This window comes from Neopsephotus bourkii, unplaced genomic scaffold (assembly GCF_033783945.1).
Source record: "Neopsephotus bourkii isolate Nb327-2 ecotype Australia unplaced genomic scaffold, CSIRO-AGI_Nbou_v1 NB_309, whole genome shotgun sequence".
Taxonomy (NCBI): Eukaryota; Metazoa; Chordata; class Aves; order Psittaciformes; family Psittacidae; genus Neopsephotus; species Neopsephotus bourkii.
Window position 1 is genome coordinate 173024 of NW_026900817.1, and position 26555 is coordinate 199578.

The 26555-nt window shown below is 54.1% G+C and overlaps 2 protein-coding genes across 2 annotated transcripts in view; one reads left to right on the forward strand and one right to left on the reverse strand.

Moving 5' to 3' along the window:
- HDAC7 (histone deacetylase 7) overlaps positions 1-19493 on the reverse strand; it is a 76600-nt gene extending 57107 nt beyond the window's left edge. Inside the window, exon 1 of the mRNA XM_061347159.1 lies at positions 19237-19493. Within this exon, the coding sequence (XP_061203143.1) occupies positions 19237-19255 (19 nt within the window). The 5' untranslated portion in view covers positions 19256-19493. The remainder of the gene's footprint in view (positions 1-19236) is intronic.
- Positions 1-26555, forward strand: part of LOC133208924 (cytochrome c oxidase assembly protein COX14) — a 190459-nt gene that overhangs the window by 88800 nt on the left and 75104 nt on the right. The window lies entirely within an intron of this gene.

Below are 26555 nucleotides of genomic sequence, written 5' to 3' on the forward strand. Positions count from 1 at the left end.
TGCCTTATCTCCAACCTGAACTCCCCCTGTTCCAGTCTGAACCCGTCACCCCTTGTATCATTGCTCCAGTCCCTGATGCAGGTCCCTCTGCAGCATCCTTGTAGCCCCCTTCAGACACTGGAAGCTGCTCTGAGGTCTCCACGCAGCTCCTCTGCTCCAGCCCCAATGTTCTCAGCCTGGCTCCTACCGGAGCTGCTCCAGCCCCTGCTCATCCTCGTGGCCCCGTGGCAGCCCCATGTCCTCCTGATGAAAATCAATCACGCTTCTGCCTGGTCCCCCATCCCCTCCCTCCCTGCATTGCCCAAAGCAAGCGGAGGGCTGGGGCTCGCTCCCGGTCCGCAGCCGCTTTCCTCGTGGGGCTTTCGGACGGCCCCAGGGGAGAGAAAAACACGGGCTTGAAAAACAGGAAAATGTGATTGTAAAACCACAACAATGGGCAGGGGAAGGGGCCGGGGCCGCGGCGCTGAGCTCCGCTTTCGGAACTGCCTCCCACTCCGCTCCGCGCAGCCAGCGCGGCCCCGCGCCCCCTCCCGACTCCGGCTGCAGACGCGCTGAGTCGGGGGCTTCGCCACCAACACCCCCGGTTTCGAGCCTTTTGCAGTGGGATCTGGAGGCTCTGAGGGAAGCTGATGGGTTCCTCAGGCTGAGAACATGGGGGCTGGAGCAGAGGGGCTGCGTGGAGACCTCAGAGCAGCTTCCAGTGGCTGAAGGGGGCTGCAAGGATGCTGCAGAGGGACCTGCATCAGGGAGTGGGGCGATGGGACAAGGGGTGATGGGTTCAGACTGGAACAGGGGAAGTTCACATTGGAGATAAGGGGGAAGAGGGTGCTGGGACACTGGGATGGGCTCAATGGAGACGGTTTGGATGCCCCATCCCTGGCAGTGCTCAAGGCCACGTTGGATGGGGCTTGGAGCAACCTGCTCCAGTGGAAGATACCCCATGGCAGGGGTTGGGACTGGATGATCTTAAGGTCCTTTCCAACCCAAACCATTCTATGATTCTATGCTCTGAGCTCAACTTATACAGGAGTTTCTACGGATTTCAGCCTTTTAATTACATCTTTAAAGCAGCTCTGATATGGCAAACACACAGAAGCCCCATCGCTTGCCTTTGTCATTGGAGGAGCTCAGGTTGAACAGTTTCACACAAAAGGGCTGTAGAAGTTTATGGCAGTTTGCAAATGTCACCCCCTGAGTGCCTGGAAACTGTTTATTTCCCTTTTAAAATGCCCAGAGGGTTTGTATCCAGATAAAGAAATAATAGCCGGCAAATCTGTGTTTTCCTAAACACCAGGAGAATGAACAAAAGCTTCTGGGCACTGCTCTGAGCTGCTGGGATCATTGGCATCAGCATCTGAAACCCCCCAATCTCCTTGGCCATCAGTCCACGCTCAGTCCCCAAATGGGACCAGAGGGTTCCCCAGCAAACAGGGCTCTGAGTGGGCATTGGCAATGGCTTCTCCTCTCCAACCCTTTTAGGTGCATCAAGCACATCAGGTCACAGCCAAAACGGTTGCATCTCATCTTAAAGCCCTTCTGAGGCACTCAGCACAGGAAGCAGCCGAGTTCAACTTAAACTTGGCAGCAACTGCTGAGAGAGAAGCAGCAGTTTCTCAACCTGGGCCAGGCAGTTGAGATTTTCTTATCAAGCTGGAAACATTGACCTGGAGGCAGCAGCCTGCCATAGGGTGGCTGACAGAAAACAACCAAACGGACCTCAGAGGGTGACTTTCCATGCACACACACACACAAGTGACAACCCACGTGTGAAATCCATGGGCAGAGCAGCTCCAAAATAGCCCAGATGACTCATGGCCCAGAAAAGCAGTTTTCTCTTACCATTGACTTTAAAGTGATGCTCATGTGAAGGCATCTCAAGGTAGGTGAGATGAATTCATGCCTTCAGGAAAGTCCCACTGTCACATCTATGTGCTTGGCTCCTCCAAAGCCTAACAGGCCTCTGAAGGCACAAGGATGGGCCCCAGCTCTGGTATCTGCCTTTGAAGAAGGGTGGTAAAACATCAGAGCACATCAGTGAAGATTCAGAGTCCTGCAATGCAACAAGAGGCTGAAAGCATTGTGTGCAGCCAGGGGAAGGTTATGGGATGGATGAGCCACGATCAGAGGTATTTGCAAGGGGTAATATTTCTCAGTGAGGAAGGATCTTTCTCATCCAACAGCAGAGCAAGACCCAAACGGACATACACAGATTTCAGTGAAGACTAAGGAGCATTTAAAGGATGATAGAACCCAGCCAGAGGCAAGGGACAATTCAATACCTGCTCGCTGTGAGTAAGGATGCAGAGCTCACACAAGCACTCCAGTCCCAGCACATGAACACCACGAGGCTGGACTGGGCTAGAGAGGGAGGACCCACGTGTTTTAAAGCTTCATGACAGCAACCTCGTTGTCCCCTTCCTGGACAGGGTCTACCTGAGTGCTCGGTCTCCAGACTTAGCAAAGCAGCCGCGCCACCAGACGAGGCGGGTCTGGAGGGGAAGGTGGGTTCCTGCCTTCCAAAAAGGCTCAGAAAACACATCAGGAGCAACGTGCTGGTAAATCTTTCCACCCAGCAAGCGATGAGCTCAGCTCCTTGGTGCCGGTGCCTCGGCCAAGCCATCAGCAGCGCTCATGGGTGACGTGGAAGGGATTGTGTCATGCTCAGAGCTCACTGGGAAAGGCAGGAGCTGGACACCCTGATGGTCAGGGAGGCGGCTGGGGGGAGGATCACAGGAGAATTCAAGTGGGAAGGGGTTTCTGGAGGTCTCCACTCCAATCTCCTGCTAGAAGCATGGAAAGCGATGGGATCAGAGTAGGTTGCTTGGGGCTTTGGTGCTGAAAGGCTCAAGGATGGAGCCTGCACAGCCTGTTCCAGTGCTTGTTTGTCCTCATAAGGAAAATCCTCCCCATATCCAGCCAGAACCTTTCTTATTTCAATCCACGCTCGTTGCTCCTCTGTGGTGAAGGTCCTGGCTGCAGGTACCCAAAGCATCACTACTATGACTGACACCCGTCACTCCCTGCAGCATAACGTGCTCTGAGGATGGATGCCTCACCTGCAGGACCCGAGGCTATCGCAGTGCCACCAAGTGGACACAGCCACGTACAGAGATGCTCTTGCAGCTCGCTGGGGAGCAGAGCTCACGGTCCGGGGCAAAGGACATGAAGTGCCTGCTCCAAGATGAATTCAGAGAGGCAAATAAACCTCTTCGGCTTTGAGTCAGGGTCCGTTTCCTCTCCACCTCCTCTTGCTGAGAGCTGGAGGTTTCTTTTCTATTCCTAAAGAGCCATCCCCGAAACAAGGAGCAGAAAATCCTCCCCATGCACATCCCCATTTCCAACACACCCTGGATTTTCTCTCCCAGCCTTCTCTGCTGCAATTGTCCATGATGGATATGAACACTGCCAATAGGAACCAACTTCAGCACAGTGCCCCCATTACATGGGTGCTGCCCCCATGTGAGCTATGAGCACGGTACTCGATGTCTTTTAAGGCTTCCACTGAACAGTTGTAGCCTCCCCATCCACACGACTGCGATTACTCATCCTTCACACTCAAAGCAACCAGTTGGGAATCATCCTGGTTTGGTTAAAAGGCATCTCCCCAGCCTCTTAATGACAAGATGTGGCTCACTGTGACTGCACTGTTACCCAAGGGCTTGTACCAGCAGCTGCTAACTCAGGTACAAGTTGGTAACTAAAGCTCATCACCTCTAATACAAAAGGATCTTTAATGTTCTGCTCCTTTTATCCCCTGCAGCTTTCCTGGAAGCCTTTGGTTACCCTGGAGCATCCTCAGCACTCCTAAGCATCTCTAGCTGCTTTTCTCACTCAGATCCTCCCCTCTCTCCTCCAAAGCAGCATTTGGCCTCATTGCCATAGCCAAGGAACAAAGACAACCCCAAGCCAGAGCTCATCACCTTGATGAAGCTTTAATACCAGAGGGAAGAGTGGGTGAGAGGAGTGAGGCTGCCACATCTACCTCCTTCCCCTTGCTACCTGCTGATTGCCTCTCATCTGCACTGCTTGTTGGCCATTATCAGGTGCTGTTTCAACAGCATCCCACCATGTGCTGGCCTCAGATCTGTGTCCTCTCCCTCTCCTTTCACTATCCCCTTCCAAGCCAAGAGGTGAAGTGCTTGAAACACAGCTGTGCTGCCAAGATCAACCATCCAAAGTCACCTCAGATGCCTACAGATCGTGAGATTTAGCTTTAAGGGTCCCTGTGCTTTTAAAGCACCAGTTTTTGCTGTTTGTACCATCTAGGGCACCCTGAGCATGTGCTCAGTTTCCTCTATAGGCCAGAGAACCAAAACCAACTGGGTTTAGCTGGAAACTCCCAAGTGGGAGCATTAACACCGGTCTCAGCACTTTAGAGGTAGAGCAAAACACAACCAATTCTTCCATCACAGCTCCTGTCCTCCCAGCCGTGGTGTCGTGACCTGCACGTTTCTATCTGGATGCAGTTTCCCAACCTATTCACAGAAAGAGAGCAAGGAAGCACCCAGGGGATGCAAGAGAAGAGCTGTGATGGGATGGAGAAAGTGGAGAGATGCTCCCCATCTCCTGGCTCCAGTCACTTGGTCCAGGCCAGGGCGCTGCAAGGTGAATATTGATGTAGGGAGGAAAGTCCTTCATGTAATCTAAGCAGATCATGTGGGTATTGCATATGGAGCTAGAGCCTCAGGTAAGCTCATATCCATGCTGTGGGTCACACAGCAACAGTGCCCACAGCACAGCCCACACAGGAGTATTGAGGATCATCAGTGAGAACTTCACGCTTTGAAGGTGCAAAGCTGGGAGGGAGCATCCAGCCTGGAAGCTGGAGAGCTCTGGCATCCCACAGGAGCCAGCCCTACTTTCCACCATGCTGCACCAACTCAATGCCTCCCTCACCTGAAAGAGGGGAGGGTTCCCCACCGGGCAGGAGATTGGCACTGAGGAACTGCTGAGGAACCGATAGTGAACATGAGCAAGAACTGCCAGCCGTTCCCTTCCTGCCTGATGAGAGCCTCTGTATTAAGCCCTCATCCAATAAAGCATCTCCCATCTGCTTGAAACACAAGAGGCTGGTACAGCGGAGGGGATGGAGATGCTGACCAGGGGCTATCCAGGCAGGAGCAACCAGGAATAACACACAAAACCAGGTCAGCTGGACTAGAATCCCTCATTCCCTGCATGCTCTTGGGCAGGGGAGGGTCTGGGTCACAACCTGCCAAGAGCTACAAACACAGAGCCCGACCGTGCTTCCTGACAAACCCTACCCAGGCTCTTGAGCAGGCTGGCAGCTCCCTCAGCAGCTGTAAACAAGATGCAAACCCAAGCTTTGGCAACCCACTGGAGCCTCCTCTTCTCCATAGATTCCTTCTCTGCATCTCCTCACCCTCCCAAGCAGGGAATGCCTAAAACCACCCACGATCACCGCAACACCCCAAGGGATGCTCAGCGAAGAGCAGAGATAAAGCAAGCCCATAGAAACACAAGAGATGGATTGAGAGCAGCCCGCAGAGGATGAGGGTACCTTTGCTGTCAGTGCTCATCTGCGCTGTCGGAGCTGCTGCCGCCCCGTAGCTTCGTGTCTCTCTTGCACGTGAGAGCCCCAAGGCAGAGCAGCTCTTTAATGCAGTCTGTGCTGTGTGTGGTGAGGAGCCCGAGCCCTGCTCCCCAGCCCTCTCCTCGCTGCAGTTTCCATGCTTGGTTTCAGAATGACGGCCTCTGCTGCGGCGCTGCTCTCGCACCAGTGGGTTTGCCGCGCATCCTTTCAGTTTACTCTCACACCCAGCTGGGGGCCAACGGGCTTCAAAACAAAGATGAAGCTGCCGCAGGCTCCTGGGACTCCACTGAGCCCTTGCAAAGCCTTGGGGCTGTGGCAGCAAAGGGCCTGTTTCCATTTCCAATGCTCCTGCTGGCATCACCGGTCACCCCGGGGCTCCCGGATAATGGAGAGCCCAGGAGCAGATGCAGCAAGATGCCCGGGTTTGTGCTTGGGTGGTGCTTGGAGACCAACGTGGAAGCAGCTTCAGAGCTACCCAGGAAAGGGGGAAAATAGCATCATAGACTCATGGAATGGTTTGGGTTGGAAAGGACCTTAAACTCATTCAGTTCCACCCCCCTGCCATGGGCAGGGACACCTCACACTAAACCATCTCACCCAAGGCTCTGTCTAACCTGGCCTTGAACACTGCCAGGGATGGAGCATTCACAACCGCCCTGGGCACCCATTCCAGTGCCTCAGCACCCTCACAGGAAAGAATTTCCTCCTTAGATCCAACCTAAACTTCCCCTGTTTCAGTTTGAACCCATTACCCCTTGTCCTATCATTACAGTCCCTAATGAAGAGTCCATCCCCAGCATCCCTATAGGCCCCCTTCAGATACTGGAAGCTGCTCTGAGGTCTCCATGCAGCTCCAGGCTGAACAGCCCCAACTTTCTCACCCTGTCTTCATACAGGAGGTGCTCCAGTCCCTGCTCATCCTCATGGCCTCCTCTGGACTTGTTCCAACAGTTCCATGTCCTTCTTATGCTGAGGACACCAGAACTGCACCCAATGCTCCAAGTGAGGTCTCACAAGAGCAGAGGGGCAGGATCCCCTCCTTGGACCTGCTGCTCACGCTCCTTTGGATGCAGCCCAGATTTCCACATGGCAGCAGCATCCACGGGAACAGAGGGATGGTCCCAATTGAGACAGGGACTAGAGAGTGGATCCACTTCTGCAAGGGCAAAAAGATGCCCAGATGTAACGGGCGTGCTGAAGGGTACTGGGGGAGGCCCTAACGAAGCAGGAATTGCCCCAGCCTTCCACCCAGTATCTCAGAGCACCAATATCATCCTCACTGTGCTTGGCAGCCTGTCCCTCCGGTGCAGTATTCACTGGTTGTTTCTGCAGCCAGCCCTCATGGGCTGCAGCTCAGGTTCTGCACCGGTTGAGAGCAGATGGAGCCTGGTCTTCCACAGAGCAAATGAAGCTTTGGACACGGGTGGCTTTAAGGAGGAGGCCGAGAACAAGAGGGCATCCTTTGGAGGGCATCATCACAAATGAGCATCATTTGGAATAGCTGGAGGCAGAGAACCTGGCCCTCTTCTTCTGCTGGGAAGGCCACCGTGGCTCTGCCAATGTTCAAGTCTTATTCCCCCCCACGCTGGTGGAAATTAGTTTTCTCCCTGTAATTGCCCTTCTGTTCACAAGCTGCTAATGTGTGCTCTTAGGCTAAATGACTTTCAGTTTAGGTGAAAGGCAAATGGCAAATGAGGAGAGAGCCCAAGTGCGGTTTGCACGAGGCAGAAGACTCCTCCAGCTCCCCTGCCATGAAATGAATTGACTCCCACTAAGCAATAGCTCTCACCGAGGAAGGACCTCAGGTCTGGAAGTGGTGCCAGGGCCATTAAATCCAGGGCTTGAACTAAGGAACATGGTACAGAATAGTCCCCAGCGATCCACCATCCACATCCCCACTCCTGGAGCATCCCTCCTGTGGTATCTATTGCTGAACAGCAAAAGCCACCAGCTCTAACTCTGGGCATGAAGAAAGCAAGGGAAACTGAGGGCACTCACAGCAACAGAACCTCTGTTGTTTTGGAGGGGGGACAGCAAGAAGCAGACAGGTAAAGCTTTGTAAGACCCAAATCCAACATCGCCTCTGGGAAAACGTGGGGGCTGAATCTCATGATAAGCTGATGAGCCACATGATGATAATGATCCACATGATGATAATGATCCATATGATGATAATGAGCTATATGATGATAATGAGCCATATGATTGATAATGAGCCATATCATTTTCCTTCCCTTTACACCATCAAGGTGTCAGGCATGTGAGAGACAGGTAAAAGGGCAGATGCTCCCCAACAGAGAAAGGTTTTAAGACGTACAGGGTCAAATTGTCTTCTTATGCAACACCCCTGCAACTTATAAAACCTAAAGCTGTAGGACATAAATCAACCACCAACTGCCTGGGGTTAAAGAGAAACTTCCTCTCATAGCAACCTATTGCACAAGTGCCTTGTAACGGGAGCTCCTGCCTGCTGACATCTCTGTTAGAAAGAGGTTGGCTGGACCATAGGGCTCTTGGGCTGAGTCTTTGTCCTCTTTCCTGTGCCCTTTCGCTCTCATCCATCTCTTTGCCTTTGCTCAAGCTGGTGAGCACTGAGGAGGTGCAAAGCCAGCAGCTCCCTGCTTCGGGTTGGGGCTACCACAATGCACAGCCCAGCTCAGGCTGAGGTTTGTCTCAACACCATCATGGCCCCGTTTTCTGAGCCCTGCTCTGAGGACCAAGGACTTCAGCACCTTCCCCTTCCTGAGCTCAGATCCTGGAATATTCCCTAAGGAATGAGTGAGCCCTGTTGAGTCTCCTTCATGTGCAGTCTGCTCCTAACAACCACTTTGTTCATGCCTCACAGAGGCTGTTCCTGCTTCGCTTCCCATCCTCCATGGCCTCCCCGAGCCCATCAGTGGATAAACTGATTTCCACCAGCCATTTCTGGTTGAAACTTGCTTTGTTTCTATTTTAGCCCTTATTTTACTCCCCCCTCCCATGAAATGAAACAGAAACAAAGAGCATATACTGCAAGTAGCAGCCACCACCCTTTGTAGCACCATATTGGCTGCGTAACACCTCAGAGCAGCTTCCAGTGCCTGAAGGGGGCTACAAGGATGCTGCAGAGGGACCTGCATCAGGGACTGGAGCGATGGGACAAGGGGTGATGGGTTCAGACTGGGACAGGTTGGATGTAAGGAAGTTCTTCCCTGTGAGGGTGCTGGGACACTGGGATGTCAATGGGGAAGGTTTGGATGCTCCATCCCATCAAGGCCAGGTTGGACGCAGGGGCTTGGAGCACCAGTGGAAGGGGTCCTTACCCATGGCAGGGCGTTGGAACTGGATGAGTTTTAAGCTCCCTTCCACCCCAACCCATGCCATGACTCAATGCTATTACACCAGAACGCAGTGCTCCGGGTGCCCCCCTGCCTGCCTCTCCCCAGTGCCATGGGCTACGTGACCGCGCGGTGCCGGTGTTGCCACGCTCTTTGCGGTGCTGGGGCTATTTTTAGGCGGTGACGCCCGGGGTATTTCGCTTCAGGATGTCCGGGCTGAGCTTCTTTCTGGGAATCCCATGCTCTCTAATTGTAAACAGCCCCATCCAGCCGCTCGTAAGGGCGAGAGGCCCCAGCTCATCAGGTGTGAGTCAAACAGGAAGCCCGTGGTGGTAGCCAGGGAGATGCGCCCTTAGGAGCTGGCCCCATGGTTCAAGCCTGTTCTCCTGGCCAGCATAAAGCTGCGATGGCCGGGATGCTGCCCATCTCCTCCTCCACATCCACATTGATTTGGGTGTTGCTTGGGCCACCCCCCTCTGGAAAGCGAGGGTTTGGGTAATTCTGAGGCCCCAGAGCAACCTTTGCAAGAGAGGATGTTGTAAAGCACCTAAATGTGGCAGGGATGTGAGTCACCCCGAGCATCCACAGGGACTCTGTGGCACATAGAAGGCTCCCTGCCATGGAGCAGCGGCACAGGTGAAGCAGGGGATGCGCATGGTTGTGCCCATCTCTTATCTGACTCATTTCAGTGCGGCAGGGGAAACCCTGGCCCTGATAAACAGCTCCCTGCTCCCTGCCTCCGCATTCACTAACTGAAATCTGCAGTCTATTTTTAACCCCAAAACACCCCGTGGTAGCGGGGGGAGCCTGCAGTGGGTCAGCATCGTGTCCCTGTTCCGCCTCCTGCTCTTGTTTACCGGGGTAATGGGACTGTGGCGTTGGCAAATCATCAAGCAAAGCGAGACCAAAACAAGGCACGCAGGCACTTTCCATGCTCAGCATCAGCACCGTGGCCCCGGATGGGGTATGCAAAGCCAAAAGGCTCCAACGTGTTGTTTTCAAGCACATCCCCTGAAGGAATGAGCTGTTTAACCTGCTCAGAGCTGCTGTTTTCAGAGAAGCATGGAATGGGTTGGGGTGGAAGGGACCTTAAAGCTGATCCAGTTCCAACGGACACCTCACACTAGGGATGTTCTCCCATTGCAGCTCATGCAGCCACAGATGCTCAGCCCCTATCTGGAAACAGCGAGAGAAGCAGCATTTGCCTTTCCCAGCCAATCTGAGAGCAGGAAGGGCAGGGGGAAGACAAACCATGTCACAGCATCAGCTTTGCACCCAAAGCGATGCCCAGGATGCATCACCCAAATTGATGCTCAGGATGCATCACCCAAAGCGATGCCCAGGATGCGTCACTCAAATTGATGCTCAGGATGCATCACCCAAATTGATGCCCAGGATGCATCACGCAAATTGATGCCCAGGATGCATCACCCAAATTGATGCCCAGGATGCATCACCCAAATTGATGCCCAGGATGCATCACCCAAATTGATGCCCAGGATGCATCACTCAAATTGATGCCCAGGATGCATCACCCAAAGTGATGCCCAGGATGCATCACCCAAAGCGATGCCCAGGATGCATCACCCAAATTGATGCCCAGGATGCATCACCCAAATTGATGCCCAAGATGCATCACCCAAAGTGATGCCCAGGATGCATCACCCAAAGCGATGCCCAGGATGCATCACCCAAATTGATGCCCAAGATGCATCACCCAAAGTGATGCTCAGGTGAGGATGTGGGGCTGGCCCTGCCATGGAACTGGATGGGAAGCTGAAGCTGGGGCTGGGAAAGGTGTTCCCAGGAGCTCTTTATGCTCCTGCAGACCGAGGGAGCGGATCCAGCCTGGCTCTGTAGGCAGAGCAGGACACCTCGTGCTTTCCCTGGCCTGGCTTTGGAGAATCCAGGGGTAAAGCTTCCAGTCCTCCCTTAGGGAAACACCTCCGCTCCCAAACACTGTGGGAGAGATGAGAGAGTCTGGTTGTAATTCCTGCCCAAACAAAGGCAGCCTTTAACAGCGGCTCCCATCCCTGCCATAGGACAGCACCTGATGCTTCCCTTCCCAAGCCCCCAGGGCGTCTGTGAGGGCTTTGGAAATCATCAGTTCTGGGGCAGGTTTTTATGGCTTTAGGGAAGTTTTTGTGGCCAAGGCTCCCAAATGCCCTTGCTTTTGTCCCTGCGCATCACAGCACCCTCACAGGGAAGAGCTTTCTGCCTAAGAGCTCGTCTCAGTCTCCCCTCGGGCAGGTTCAAGCCATCCCCCTTGGCCTGTCCCTGCATCCCTTGTCCAAAGCCCCTTCAGGCACTGGAGCTGCTCTCAGGTCTCCCCTTTGCTCAGAGCCCCATGCAGGCTTTGTGCCTGCTCCCCAAGCAGAGCTGCTTCACATTCCCTCTCCTCTGGGGCATTTCAAACCCGAGCACAAAGCCCAGAACCAGCTCAGGGGACATAAATCAGCCTCGAAACCCCACAAAACAGGTCCCCGTTTGCCCATCATCAGGGGCTGCAGCAGGGAGTCCCACACCAGGCAGCCCAGGACGAGGGTGGGCTCTGCGGTTCCTGCTTGGGCTCTTTCAGCTCCGCGGCAGAGATGGGCCATAAACCCCTCATTTCCTGACACGCACGGGATGAGGCCACGGGGTCATGTTTTTGGACAACCTGGCTTTTCCATGGCAACCGGCAATGATGTCACCGACGGGCAATGATCAGGAGGGGCCCCGGGGATGGAGAGCTCTCCAGGAGCAAGGCGGGAGGGGAGGCTGGGATCACAGTATCCCAGTATCCCAGTATGTTAGAGATTGGAAGGGACCTCAAAAGCTCATCCAGTCCAATCCCCCTATGGAGCAGGAACACCCAGATAAGGTTACACAGGAACGTGTCCAGGCGGGTTTTGAATGTCTCCAGAGAAGGAGACCCCACAACCTCCCTGGGCAGCCTGGTCCAGTGTTCTGTCACCTCACTGAGAAGGAGTTTAAGTGGAACCTCTTGTGTTCCAGTTTGCACCCATTGCCCCTTGTCCTATCATTGTTTGCCACTGAGAAGAGCCTGGCTCCATCCTCGCGACACTCCCCCTTTATATATTTATATACACTAATAAGGTCACCCCTCAATCTCCTCTTCTCCAAACTATAGAGACCCATCTCCCTCAGGCTTTCCTCATAAGGGAGATGCTCCACTCCCTTCATCATCTCAGTTGCCCTGCGCTGGACTCTCTGGTCCCTGCGCTGGATGGTTGGGACACGCTTGCAGGGGCTGTAGGAGAGCAGCCCAGGCCATGTTTTCCTTGGATAGACCCAAGCACAAGGCATGGCTGAACTGCTGTGGGATGGAGCCTGGCGCTGTGGCTACAGAGACACCATCCTGCCCTCCCCTTCCTCCAGCTCTCATCCCTCTATGCATCCCTCGGCCTCTCATCCCTGTGTGCCACAACAGCCCTCTTGTGCAACCTCCGAGCATCCCCACTCCCATGCACAGCTTTAATCCCTCCCACCCTTCGCCTCTGGGGGCTGAGCTGCTCTGCTCCCCCTTCCCCTGCATCCCTCTCCCTGCTTTGTTCCTTGCTCTTCTTCCCTCCCTGCAGGGGAGCCCCTTTACAACACCAACAGAATGAAACCCTCGGGCAGCTGGAGAGCCCTCGTGCAGCCGTGTCCATCTGCCTGTGCGGGCTTCCCAGGGCTGGAGCCATCTGATACTGCACTGCTGGGTGTGCACAGTGGTGAAGCCCTATCGGGGTTAGCTCCTAGCTGCTACCACGATAAACACGAGTAAAAACATCCCCATGTGCAGGCAGGAACCGCTCTGCTGCCTGCCTGTCCCTGCCCATGGCAGGGGGTTGGAGTTGGATGATCTTAAGGCCCTTTCCAACCCAAACCAGTCCACAATGGAAATGCCTAAGTGTGTCTTTTCCACCCCAGAAACACCTATGTAGGTGTGAAGCATCTCCTTAAACCCCATCCCTGCTGCTTCATGGGACAGACCTGGATGTATGGTTGTAATTAAGGAGATACAGCTCCCATTATCTGAAATGGGACTACAAGGATGCCCCTACTACTGCAGGGTGATACTACAAAGGGGACTGTGGCTGCCCCATCCCTGGCAGTGTTCAAAGCCAGGCTGGACAGAGCCTTGGGCAACATGGTCTAGTGTGGAGCATCCCTACCCATGGCATGGGGTTGGGATTGGGTGATGTTAAGGCCTTTTCCCACCCAAACCATTCCATGATTCTATGATTTCAGCCTCAATGGAACCATTCTCAGCAACGAGCATCACTCAGCACACTCAGCCCACTGCGTGCCGGTTCAGGGCTGTCCCTACGCATCCTTCCTATGGAGCCCCAGCACCACTTACAGAGAGGAGGGGAAGCAAAAGGAGGGAACTGAAGAGAAAACAACCCCCCCCCGAAGAGACCTTCCAAAAGTGGTGCCTGAAAAGTGAGCCCTCAGCAGAGCGAGGTTTCCTGCGCAGTGAGAGTTGGCCAGCGAGCCGACAGGAAATCACTGCTTCCTGCCTGCAGAGGAAGCGCCTATCTAATGCCTGTGATCAAAAACAAACAGCACTTCAATTAAACAAACAAAGGACCTCAAACTTCAACAGCTTCGCAGCCTGGGTCAGCTCCAGCGGCAGGGAAAGGCGGCCAAGAATAAGAAGCTTGTAACCTTGAAGAGGGCCCTCGTCCTCTTCCCCTCGCAGGGACGCTGCTCACGCTGCATGTGAGGCAAGCAGAAGGGATTGGGCAAGCTCTTGGCTGGGTGCTGCCATCCCAGGAGCCAGCCACCCTCAATACAAGAGAGACATTGAGGGGATGGAGCAGGGCCAGAGAAGGGCAATGGGGCTGGTGTAGGGCCTGGAGCACAAGGGTGATGGGGAAGGGCTGAGGGACCTGGGGGGTTCAGATGGAGAAGAGAAGGCTCAGGGGGGACCTGATCGCTCACTGACAGGAGGATGGAGCTGATCTCTGCTCCCAAGGACCAAGGGATGGGACAAGAGGAACCGGCCTCAAGCTGCACCAGGGCAGGTTTAGATGGAGCTGAGGAGCAATTCCTGCCCCAGAGGGTGCTCAGGCATTGGAACAGGCTGCCGGCACCATCCCTGCTTGAACACCCTCGGTGCCATGGGTTAGTGGTGGCCTTGGCAGTGCTGGGAATGGCTGGACTTGGTCTTGAAGGTCTTTTCCAACCTGGTTGATTCTATTCCATGACTCAAAGTGGAAGAAGTGGCCTCCAGCAATGTCCCCAACCGCTGGGTTTGGTGAAGGACCACTGCTCACAGCCAGAGCTGCGTCTGAGCCAGCCCCACGCACCCCCAATGCTACAGGAATCCCAACTTCATTAAATCCCTCCTGCTCCAGCCCTATGGCCCTGAAGAAGAGGTTGAGAAGCATCTGCACAAGGACAACAGCAAGAGCTCGGTGCCTTGCAACCCTCCACAAGAGATGGGAACCCACCCCCCATGTGGGGCTGTTTAAGCCACTAAACTGGTGATAGCTCCTTCCTCCTGCCCAAGGCCCATTGCAGATACCTGTGACTTCACATGTGGCTTCCAGCCAGGCCCCTGTGTCTGGTCTCTCCTTTGCTTGTCTCAGTTTTGGTTGGAGATTGGGTTACATGTAGAGGGATGTTTCCTTTCTGATCTGCTACAGAGATTATCGCTTTCTTTGGTTCTAATGCAGATTCGCTTGTCTTAAACATAATGAATGCAGGAAATGGGAAGAGGGGTCTTTTCTTACTACAGCTGAGCAGGAGCTGCAGTCCCTGGGCTATAAATCATTCCTAGGACTGCACAGCAATACGATCTCAAGCCTCTGTTTCAGGGTTTCACCTCCAGTAAGGGGGCCAGAGGATGCTGAGGGCTGTGAAACGCCCAGGACTCTCACAGTGGTTTTCCAATGTGCTGTTTCCAAGCCCTTTTGAATAAATCACAGCAAAGAGATTGATCTGAGAGGTCAGCAGGACCCAACAGCCGCGTCCTCCCTACCCCATGTACCGGCAGGGCTCGGATCTGCCTCTGTGCCAGGGGAAGCAGACTCTGCTGCAGTGCTCATCCCATGAGTGACAGGGTCTGGGTCTCACCCAAGAAGTGACCAAAGCCAACCATGTGCTGTCTACCAGATTTAAAGCCCAGACACAACGAGACGGAGGAAATGGGTTTGCTCCAAACTTGAAGCCTCAGGATGCATCCAGCATGAAATCCATCCCTGGAAAGCCTATATTCCCTTCAAAGCCATGCTCTGTCCCCAAAACCCAGGATGAGCCCTCTCCTCTGCCTGCCTCCAGGTCCTCCATCCATGCCCAGCCAGCCCAGGGTCCTGCAGGCTGAGCCCCGAAGCTGCACATTGCTCATTCCACCCATGTCCGGTGCTCTGGGCATTCCCAAAGCCAGGCTGGCTGGAAAAACTCCTCTCCCAGTGTGAAAGCAAGCACAGAAATAAAGGAACAAAGAGGCTGGAGCTGTGCTGGGCCTTGGGGTTTGAAAGGGAGCAAACGCTTTTCTTCATCCCGCCCAGCGCCCTGGTGAGAAATGGTGCAAGGATAAAGGATGGGGAGCAGTTACCAGGGAGGAGAAGGCTGGGGTGAGAGAAAGAGGCTAAAGCAGACTGAACCCCAGTGTTACCTGCCTGTTGGCCTGCTGGGGACAAGCAGAAGCCACAGACTGGAAGCCCAGGGCTGCAGCAGCACCAGAGAGGACCTGGTGCCCATCTCCATCTCCTCCTATCCCATCCCCATTCCGGGGGTGCAAGCTGCAGCACCTCAAGTCCTGACACATTGGAATGGTTTAGGTTGGAAAGCACCTTAAGCTCATCCAGTTCCGACCCCTGCCATGGGCATCACCTTCCATTAGAGCTCGGGGTGGGTTTCACAGCCCCACACAAAGCAGAGCACAGTGATGATGTTCTTCAATGCATTTAAAAGATGCTGAAGCAACAGCAAGGCTAGATCCAGCTACAGGCTGAAGAAATAACTATCCCAGAGCCACTGATGGCCCCACAATGGGCTTGGAGAGCGAATTTCAAGGATGGAGGGATGTGTGTGGCCACCACACAAAACCTCATTATTTAGCAGTTTGATGGTGATATTACAACCATCAGGTACAGCCTGAACGCCTGCAGCTCAGGCAAGATGGGAATTGCCTCATCTGCCTGGTTTGGGGGGGAAGAAAACCTGTTTCCTGCCATTATAGCTGCTCCCTGGCTTTATTTGCTTTTAAACTTCCTGATGAATTAACCAAGCCCAATTAATACATATTTAATGTGCATCATCCTCCTGATGCAAGCATAATGTATGGCTGTGTCTGAGCAGGATACCAAGAGGAGAGTGTCACTGCAACAAGGTCACAGCTGGGTACCCAGCATCTCCTATTCCTGTGCACCATGAGGCTGGTCAAACACATCATGCCACCTCAATCCCAACACACCAACTGGTCCAGGTGACTGTTTCCAAGCTCTTTGTCCCAGTTTCCCTTCCATGTGTGACAGCCCCACGAAGCAACCCCAAGCTCAGCTTCACCAAGGGAATAATGCCATAAAGCCAGGATGATGAATACCAAAGTCTGATAGTCCATTAAGTACTTGATGGTACATTGAGTGCGTACAGAGCAGCACTGCCATCCCACCTTCCTTTGCCCAGTCTACCCACTTGCCTGCTGTCGTGACACTGGGGCTGACAATGGGAATGGGTGATGCTGGTGGTGGCAGCAATCCCTGCGCCTTTGCCAGAGCATCCCAACAGGGAGAATACACGATGGCCAAGAGCCAGGATGAGGTCTGACTACAAGGAAAGGCCTCTCTGGGTGTTTGCCCTCTGAATGCTCTTGCCTGAGTCTCTTTAACAGCATCTGCTCCTTGCTCGTGCAGGATTGCAGCCCTGGCCTGGCAGGTGAGAGGGTTGCTGATGCTGTTCCATCCCTTGCTGGAAAATCCATGCAACATCCCTGGAAAGTTGATTGCTAATATGGAACTGCTGGCCAATTTCCTCATTGTGCAAGTGCCAAGAGCCCGGAGGAGCTCCTGGAGGCTGCTATGGAGGGGACTATGGGCAGAGGTGGGGAAGACCTGCAGGGATGGATGTGGCGATAAAGTTCCCCTCCCCTCCTGAAAATCAAGAGGACACAATTATGCCTCTGAAAAGCTCCATTAATTTGAAGGTTCCATCTACATTTCTATTACCACATGTCAGCTCCTGCTGGAAAAATGCCTGTCCCAGGCAGTAGCACAACAGCTTCGGAGGCTTCCTCCTGCTGCAGACCTGAGGTCTGTTCAGTATCAAGTCTGGAGATGCTCATTTCACCTCCCTCATTCTGCTACTTTAAAGCCCAATTTTATCCAACTCCTTCAACTGAGCCAGTGGGATGGAAGGTGAATGGGACGGCTTCCCTTGTGTCGATAGGCTCTGATCCTCCTGGAGTAATCCTACTCATGGCCATCCCCGAGGACAACTCTAAGTCTGGTTTCAGAGATAGCAGAATGCTGCCCAAAGCTGCTGGATGTAATAGATGCCCCTGGCTAAGAGCAAACAGCACAAACACAGCTGTGCTGGGATGGAGGGAAAACACCATCTAGACCAGAAATGTGGCTTTATAGAGGAAAAACTCAAAGGTATATCTATCCACCCTACTCTGCCTTGCCACAGAACAGACCACAGGGGCTCACACACAGGGTGACTTTGACACGAGCCACAGGTTCTGCAGGTCTCCGAGAAAACTTCCAGCCATGTTTTGGATGGTTTGGAACTATGGAATGGTTTGGGTTGGAAAGGACCTTGAGAACATCCAGATCCAACCCCTTCAATGGGCAGGGACACCTTACACTAGAGCAGGGTGCTCCAAGCCCTTGTGTCCATCCTGGCCTTGAGCACTGCCAGGGATGGGGCAGCCACAGCTTCTTCGGGCACCCTGTGCCAGTGCCTCAGCACCCTCACAGGGAAGAGCTTCTTTATCTCCAACCTAAGTTGTGAATGCCCCAGACTCTATGATTCTCTTGAGCATGCAGCCTTTCCCACCTGCTGAAGCACATCTACCACTGTCCCACCGCTGCTCCTTCCCACTGCAGCTTCCCACCCCACCACCACCAGTTTTCCCCCAGTTCCCCTAACTAACATAAAGGTAGGGAATGCACTGCAAGTTATTGAGCGACTACAGGATCTGGTACAAGTGAAAGAGGGGGTTATTTGGCCTCTGACATCCTTCAGAGCCATGGTCCCTGCTCCTTTGCTCCCTTTGTCACCTGGGCACTGCAAGCAAAGCGAGTTTGGCGGTGGCAAAGAGCGGGGTGGTGACAGCAGTGAGACCATTGGAGATTCCCCACACAGGGAATGCAAACTCCTTCGAAGGAAGATTCCATTAGAGAAGCACATTTCAGGTGCTGGCAAAGGCCTGCCACAAAGAGCAGCGGGGAAGCGCCAGAGCACGGAGCTGGTTTGGTGCGCACCGAATGGAGCAAGTGCCCTGGGAAGCTGCTCTGGAGGAGGAGCTGGCAGGTTTGCAATGTGCTTTATTTCTGTGGTGTGCAATCCCTTGGGAAGATCTTACAGATTCCTCCGGGATCGGCCTGCTTGTCCATCACAGCCTCCCATGGGAGGGAGACTGGGAACCCGCATTGGAAAGGGCACGTTAGGCAGCAGCTTCATCCCTCATCCCGAATTCCCTTAGCCAACAGACACCACACTGCAGACCTCCCGTGCTTTGCCTCCTGCTTCTTTTGTGCATGAAACAATCTGAATAGATCCCTTGGGCAAAACCAGACTGCGGATAACACCTTACAACAGCACACACTGCGTCTCTGCCTGCTTCCTGCGGTCCCCAGCACGGCCACAGCGGCTGCGAGCCGCCGATGCCCTCCTCCGAGCAGAAATCCCCAGCGCTCCAGGGCATCTCTCCCTTCTCCATTTAAACTCGGACTGGAAAATTCCTGTTGAAGGCAAGAAACACCCCAGGAAGGTCCCCAGCATCCGCACAGCCCAGCGAAGCCAAGCACCATGAGGGTGTCTCCCACCCGGTGCCATTCCAAGCTCCTCCGTTAGTGTCCCCCCCATGGCCTGCAGGAGGATCCCATTCCCGCAGCCCAGCTCGATCGCTCCTGATTGCATCATGTTTGTTTGCCTTCGCCTTGGAGCTCAGGATTCCTCCCACCTTGCGGAGAGCCGGGTTTTGCCCAGTCTCACAAGGAAGGGGAGGCAGCGGGCGACCCAAAACCTCCTCCGACGGGGACAGCATCGGGTGGGGAGAGTTTTAACGCTTACAGCATCCGTCCTTGTGCTACACAAAACCTCCGCCGCTTGAGAGCAGCGGGGGGACGCGGCCGGACGCGAGCACCCGCCGGGAGCGGCCCCGTTTGCGGATGCGGTGATCACGGTTACTAACAGGCTACTCACCCTGGCTTTGTCCTTGCATCCAGAGGAGTTAAAGCCCTTGGAGAGGAGGTCTCATTGTTCAAGAGGTGCTTACAGGGAGGCGGCTGTTTTCTTTATATCTCAAGATTCACTAAAGATCAGGAAGAGGGAGAGAGAAAGCGAGGGGACGGCGAAAGGGGAGGGACTGAGAGACGGGCCCGGAGGCCGTATAGAATGACAATGGAAGGAAATGCTTTATCAAACCTAGAAAGCCAACCCTGCCCTGGGAGCCCAGAGGGAGAAAGGAGGGGGGGAAAAACCCCACTTGCAGAAGGAAAGCGAGTTGAGCTGCCCCGGGTTCCTCCCTTGGCAGAGCCCTCCTTCTCCAGCCCCTTTCCCCAGCACAGGGAAAGCCGTCGGGCTCCAAGGCTTCTTTTTGCATGGAACACCGAGGGAAAAGCTGCGGTGCTTGTAAAAAGACGAATAAATTCAAGAATCCAACAAGCAAACCCCTGCCCGGGGATGGGGATGGGAATGGGGATGGGAATGTGACGCTTTTCCCCCTCCCCCGGCTCCAGCCTTCCAAGTTTCTATGAGTCAAACGTTTGCAATGTGTTACCGAACTGTTACCAAGCTGGAATGCAGCATCCAGAGGGGTTAGCTCATAAAACTTGTGTTTGTTGGCTGGGGGAAAGTGTCACCGGCAGAGAATTCGCTGCTGCTTCTTCCCCCTTTTGTTGTTTATCCCAGCTCCTCGTTCCCCAGCCCGGGTTAATGGTTGTGCAATGCTGACACCCGGCGCGGGTGGCATTAACCCAGGGCTCCCAGTCCAGAATGGAAAGGGAAACGGCACTGTTAAGGCAGAGAGCATGGGAAGCAGTCAATCTGATAGAGCAGGTGGGGGACAGAGGGCCTGGGGCAAATTCAGTTGTACAAGGGCAGAGCACAGCATCCAATGCGCTGCTCAGACACAGGCTTTGGGATTTAGGGGTCAGGAAAGCAGTTCCGGTCCTTATGTTTGTCCCAGGATAGGAGCTTTCATCCTAAACAACCGCTTATCAGGCCCAATGTCTATAGTGTTTTCCAGGAGCATCTGCTCTGGGTTTGCACACATCAAACTTCTCAATGCTTTCCTCACAGTGTCACAAGGAACACTCCTCAAATGGTGCCAAGCCACCACCAAAACCAGTGTCCTTCTCCTCATTGACTGCTCCTAGCTGCAAGTCCTGGCCATGGATTAGTGTTATGCATTTTATCCCTTTCCAATCTAGTCAAACCCAGTATCTCCCAGTGTCACCAGACACACAGCTGAGTGATGGATTGAGAGGCTCTTGGGTTTTGATGCAGTGAATGGATCAAGTTCCTTCAATAGCCTACTGCAAGTCATGCTCTCCCAGCTCCCAGTCCCATGTGAGGAGCTCATCTTCTGCCTATCCTTCAATTCAAGGATTCATCTAGGGAAAAGCTCCAATTCCAAACAAGAAGCCATCACCAAAAAGGGGTCCAGTCTGAGGGTTTCAGTTTGACTTTGTTCAGAAGACTTAAACCAGCTGCAATCCAAGGCGTTGAACTGCTGTAATGCCAGGTACAGGGTTCAAAAGCACTGAACTCATTTAGATATCTAATACATCTGATTATCACCAGGGTTTAGACACTTACAGGGTTATGGCTTCTTTGGCCACTCAACAGAAGGTCTCCAGGGTGATATTTTCTTGTGTTGGCTCCATTCTCACCCAATCCTTGTGGATCTTGGCCACATTTTGCCTTTATTTTCTCCTAGGAGAAGCCACTGGTGGTTGTGCAGAAGGCCAGTGGGGCTCCTGCATGCTGAGGGATGCAGATGTAGCATCATCCACTAGACCTCAAGAGGAATGATGGCCATAATACAATAGGGTTGCAGCTCCGAGCTTTTGAGCATCTTGCTGTTGTGATGGGAGCACCAGGAAGGGCTCATGAGGATAAGGGCAAGAAAGAAAGGAGACTGTCCTCCTCCAGTGCTTGCAAGCCTTACTCTTTCCAGGAGGTGGCTCCTTCCACATGGGATTCCCATCCCCAAACCATTCCCAAGGCTTGCTGCCTTCACCTTTTGGATGCACTTTGTCTCTAGGGGTAGAAGACAGCAATGCCCTTCCTGCCTCACCCTCTGCCACCTCAACCATCCCTTTCCATGGCAACAGTCGGCCTCACCTAGGACTCCTGCTTCAGGTCTGGTCCCTATGTGAGGGAAGGAAGATCTCCAGCAGCATCCTCCCAGGAGCCTTGCAAGGGATGGGCTCCACCCTGCTTTGTGCAGAGAGCACACAAACCTTCATGAGTGGTGGGTTGGAGAACCACGATCAACCCGGCTATGTCCAGCCCAGGCACAAACTGCCCTTTAGTGCCAACGGGAACCACATCAGGGGAAAAGAGGGAGCAGGGCTGTGTCCTACCCTAGCAGGTAAATGTGAATTCCTGACACTGCAATCAGCTGGAGTCTTCTCAAAGGGAGAAGTTTTGCTGTCACAAGGATGCTGGGGAGGGACCTTCATCAGGGACCGGAGCAATGGGACAAGGGGTGATGGGTTCAGACTGGAACAGGGGAAGCTCAGGTTGGAGATAAGGGAGAAGCTCTTCCCTGTGAGGGTGCTGAGGTGCTGGCACAGGGTGGCCATGGAAGCTGTGGCTGCCCCATCCCTGGCAGTGCTCAAGGCCAGGTTGGACCCAGGGGCTTGGAGCACCCTGCTCCAGTGGAAGGGGTCCCTGCCCATGGCACGGGTTGGAGCTGGAGGAGCTTTAAGACCCCTTCCAACACAAACCAGGTGGAAGGGGCCTCATAGAACGATGGAGATGAGGGAGAAAATTGCTTCTTTTCATCCCGAGATGGCAACAGCAGGATAAGCTCTGGCAGGGGCTGGGATGGAGCCATCAGCCTGCAGAGAGCTGTGGTTGAGGGCTGCTTTCCCCCCAAATGACACATCAGCTCCTGGGGCAGGTGTCTCACAGGTAAAGAAATGCTCTTGGGATTTATCTCCCTCCATTCCCAATGAATCCAATATCCTGAAAGGGGGGGGGAAAGGGCAAATAAAGCCCCTGGGGAAAGAGAGGGGAAAGGGGTTGGTGCTTAGGAGAGAGTCGGGCAATGAGCCACAGAGTACCCCCAGACAGGGTCTCTGCTTGTAACTCCAGGGCTTTGTGAGTGACAGACTTTTACCTAGTTGGCTGTTAGCATCAGCTGCATGCGAGGTGTAAGGACACAGCACTCACTGCCAAAAGCAGAGCTGTTGATAAGAGCTCCTGCCCTGTTTACCAAAGAGACGTTTCCATCCCTAAGGAAGTGAGGCAAGCCTGTCTCATTAAGACCCACCAAAGCCTCCCAGGAGGAACAAAGAGGGTGAAAGATTAAAACCTTCATGTTTCAAAGGCAGGGAAGCTCCTGTCCTATTGGAGAGCCCTAAATGGGTTGAGTGCAACTGGAGCACTGCAAGTGGTGATGGTGGTGGCCCTAAGGAGGCTCCTGAAGGGGGTCACAGTGGGAGGTGTGGGTGAAGGCCACACAAAGGAAGCTCTGTCTCTGTATGAGGCACCTGAAGGCAAAGGCAAGCTCTGAATGCAGCCCTGCATGGACACAACATGGGCAGCCAAGGAGAGCAAGAGGAAACAGAGGCATCTGGGGTAGACTCGCATGGTGTGTGTGCTTGTATGGGGCACACAGACACCCTCTTCCTGCAAATGGGGGTGATGGGGCCATGCTGTAGGACTTGGGAAGCGGCATCCGATGGACTTTGAGGTGGGAACACAGAGACCTGGGGCCAAAGGGCTTGCAGATACCACGCCATGAGCAGGGAACCTGTGCCCAGCTCCTTTGAAGCTCCACACATGCTAAGCCCCAGCGTTCCCAAGGGCGCTTCTTGAAGGCTTTATCATGATGAAAGCCAAACCTCCCATTCCAGTGGGCTCCCGAAATCCCTCGCTATGAACACAGCTCCCTCAAAGGGAAACCTTCACGTAGCCCACAAGCACTTAATCTGCCATCCATCCGGCTGCATGGAAAGGAGGAACCGGAGACGCAGAGGAATGTAAAGGCAGACACGGAGAACGCTCATTCCATGTGGGAATGATGCTCTGGGATACCTCCAGAGGATGCTGTGCAAGCCCTCTGCAAGCTGGCCAGCTGCACAGCAGGTTGGCTGCTTTGGGAATGGTGGCTTCCTTTGGCTTCATGGGCAGGGCACCTTCCACTGGACCAGGTTGCTCCAAGCTGGCCTTGAGCACTGCCAGGGATGGGGCAAAGTTCTCCTTCAGTGCAGCCCTTCCCCTCCCTGCCATTGCCCTGATGCTGGCACAGCAGCCCAGTAAGTCCCAGTGTCCCCATCAGTGGGAGACCTGGGGGCACAGCCATGGGCTGGCCATGCCACGTTGCCCTCAGGGGCTGTGGGAGCAGCTCCAGGGCAGTGTTTGCTGGCAGATGCTGTAACATCACAACCATCCTTAGACACTAAGCAGGCCTAAACAGGGGCTTAAAGGCTGGAGGAGCATCAGCGTGCAGGCAGGGGAAGGAGCTGCAGCTCTCCATAGAAGGCAGGAAAGGAGCAGGTTTATGTCTTCAGGAGGACAAGAGTTATGACTGCGAGGCTAAAAGCACTGCAAGCTGCTGAGGACCAGGGTGTATGGAAGGGATTCAAGCCCCAGCTGCGCTCTGCAGGCTCTTCACATCAGTACTGGTGCTGTGCGGGGAATAGGTATGAATCCCAAGGGGATTCAGTGGCCCTCCATAGCACACAGCAGCACCCAACTGCTCCCAACAGGGGACATCAATGAGGCTAAAGCCCCTCAGGCAAGGGGAGACCTGGACCCAGTCTCTGTCCATGTGGCAAGCAGGCAAATTCCCCAAGAACAAGAACATTGTAGACACCTGACATGAAAGGGGTAGGGGACAGAAGCTGAAAGATGCCCCCATCCCTAACCCAGAGCAGACATTCCCACTGGGATGCACTTACTGAGGGCAACTCCAACAACCGCATCCCCCATGGAGCATTTCCATCACCCACAAGCCCCAGTGAAGAGCAAAGGCCAGGTTACACTCACCCATCCTGGCTCCAGGCTCCTAAGGATGGAGAAGGCAGCACAGCAGCACACATGGTCCCCTTCCACATCGCACCAGCACCTCCCTGGGGTCCCCATCCCACTGCAGACCTGCTGGAACCATTTCCCACCTGGAGTTTCAGGCAGGAAGCAGGAATTCCAGCTCATTTGCCCCCTCTGGAAAAGGCTGTTCCCTTGTGGCCAGCACCACAGCAAGGGTGCAAGGAGGAACTTGCCTGGCCTGGCTCCCAGTAAATCACAGTTCAGAAACAGCTGAACCCCATTCAGGAACCATTAACCCCAGCCCTGCTCCATGTGGCCTGTCTGATGCTATATATAGTGATGGGAGCAGGGATGAATTTAGTGCAGCTGTGGAGCACAGCCCCCTCCTTCCCAACAAAACATAGGGAGAAACACAATCCAGCAAAGCAGGAATATCCTGGCTGGGGAATGAGAAGCAGCTGTGAAGGGGAGGGATGAGATGTTAGAGGGGGAGGCCTGGCTTCCAAACCTGCAGGAAAGGGAGGAATACCACAGCCCCTTTTCTACTGCATCATCCCACCAGTGTCCCACTGTGGCCCTTTGGCTCCAGGGGCAGTTGTAGGAGCAGCCCCAGGATGGACACAGCAGGAAGACCTACAGAGATGGCTGCTTGCTCTCGTGTTGCCATCGAGGATCTTCTGCTGTGCCTTCGAGACGGATCCCAAGCACTGGAGAGAGATTGAATGTCAAGAACAGGCAGGGGAGGGAGCTGCAGGGTTGATTGTGGGAATGACAAGCTCAGAGCAGTGGAGGTGACCAACCCTGAGCATCCTCACCCCAGGTGCTGAGGGAGGGAAGGAGAGGACCAGCGTGGAAAAACAGAGGTGGAAAAACATGGAAGTGCTTTGCTGAGACATTGTCCTCTTCCTGCACTCCTCTTGGCACAGATCAGCAGAAGATGCTGCTGGTCCTCACTGGGATCCCTTTTGGAGCTGCCAAAGGCATCACCAGGCGAGATGATGCTGCCTCAGCAGCCGGAGCACAAAAGCATCCCTTTGGCCTCTGCATGAGCCTGAAACACAGAGACTGATGAAAAGATATGCTCAGAATCCCATCCAGGGATGGGAGCTGCCAGTGTCAGGCACAGGGGCGCTGCTTCTCAGGGCTGGAGCTGTGGATGCATTTAGTTTGGATAGATCCTGCTTTCCAACCAGTGCTGGCATCTTTACAGGGGTAGAACCTGCCTGGCTTTTGCTGGGTGCACGTTTCCTTGGGCTTATACTAATATGAAGCTATTAAACCCCTCTAGACCATCCCTGCGCAGATATTGCCACAGGCAAGTGCATCTCACGGTAAAACAGCTTTATCTGAGTGACATTCCCCTGGGCACATCCTTGTTCCTGTCCTCACCATTAAGCACACATAGACAATCCCTTAGCTGGGGGCACGACAAGGTGGCATCCCTCCAACATGGACTTAGAGGAGGTCAGAGGTGGAAAGAGCATCACAGGGGTGGAAAGACCTTCCCTTCCCAAGGGAGGATGACTTAGTGCTCTGCAGACCTGCTGCTGTGCTGCTGCCATGGAGGAGTCTCGTTGCTGGCCACTCATCTCTTGCTCTTCATCCCTCTTTCCCCCTGGCTCTAACGGCAGCTCTGGCACCTGAGCTGCTGCTCTGGTGGTTGCAGATGGGGCTTCAGTTTAACGTTTCTGCTATGACAAAGCTCAGGGAGGGGAATGCTCCCTCCCTATCTCAGATAGAGATGTCAGTGTATCAGCTGGCTGGATAAACCCAGATGAATGTGTTTACATGCAAAATACCATAGAACCGTGGAATGGTTTGGGTTGGAGAGGACCTGAAGATCATCCAGTTCCAACCCCCTGCAATGAACAGGGATGCTTCACCCTAGACTATGACACCCAAGCCCCTGTGTCCAACCTGGCCTTGAGCATTGCCAAGGATGGGGCAGCCACAGCTTCTCCATTCAACCCATTCCAGCGCCTCAGCACCCTCACAGGGAAGAGCTTCTGCCTTATCTCCAGCCTGAACTCCCCCTGCTTCAGTTGGCCCCCATCACCCCTTGTCCCATCCCCAAGCCCCTGATGATGCAGGGTTTCAGCAGCTGCCAGCCCCAGGTGCGACCGCACAGGGCTGGGACGGTGAGGAGGAGACAAGGGGGGAGCTGAGATCAAGGAGCTCATCTGCAAAGGAAGGGGCTCCCAACCGAAGCGCTGTTGGTGGGGTAGGTTTGTGGCTAAGGCAGCTCAGCCCTCCCGGCTTCATCTCCACCTGATGCTCGTGCTCTGCACCTGGGGCTG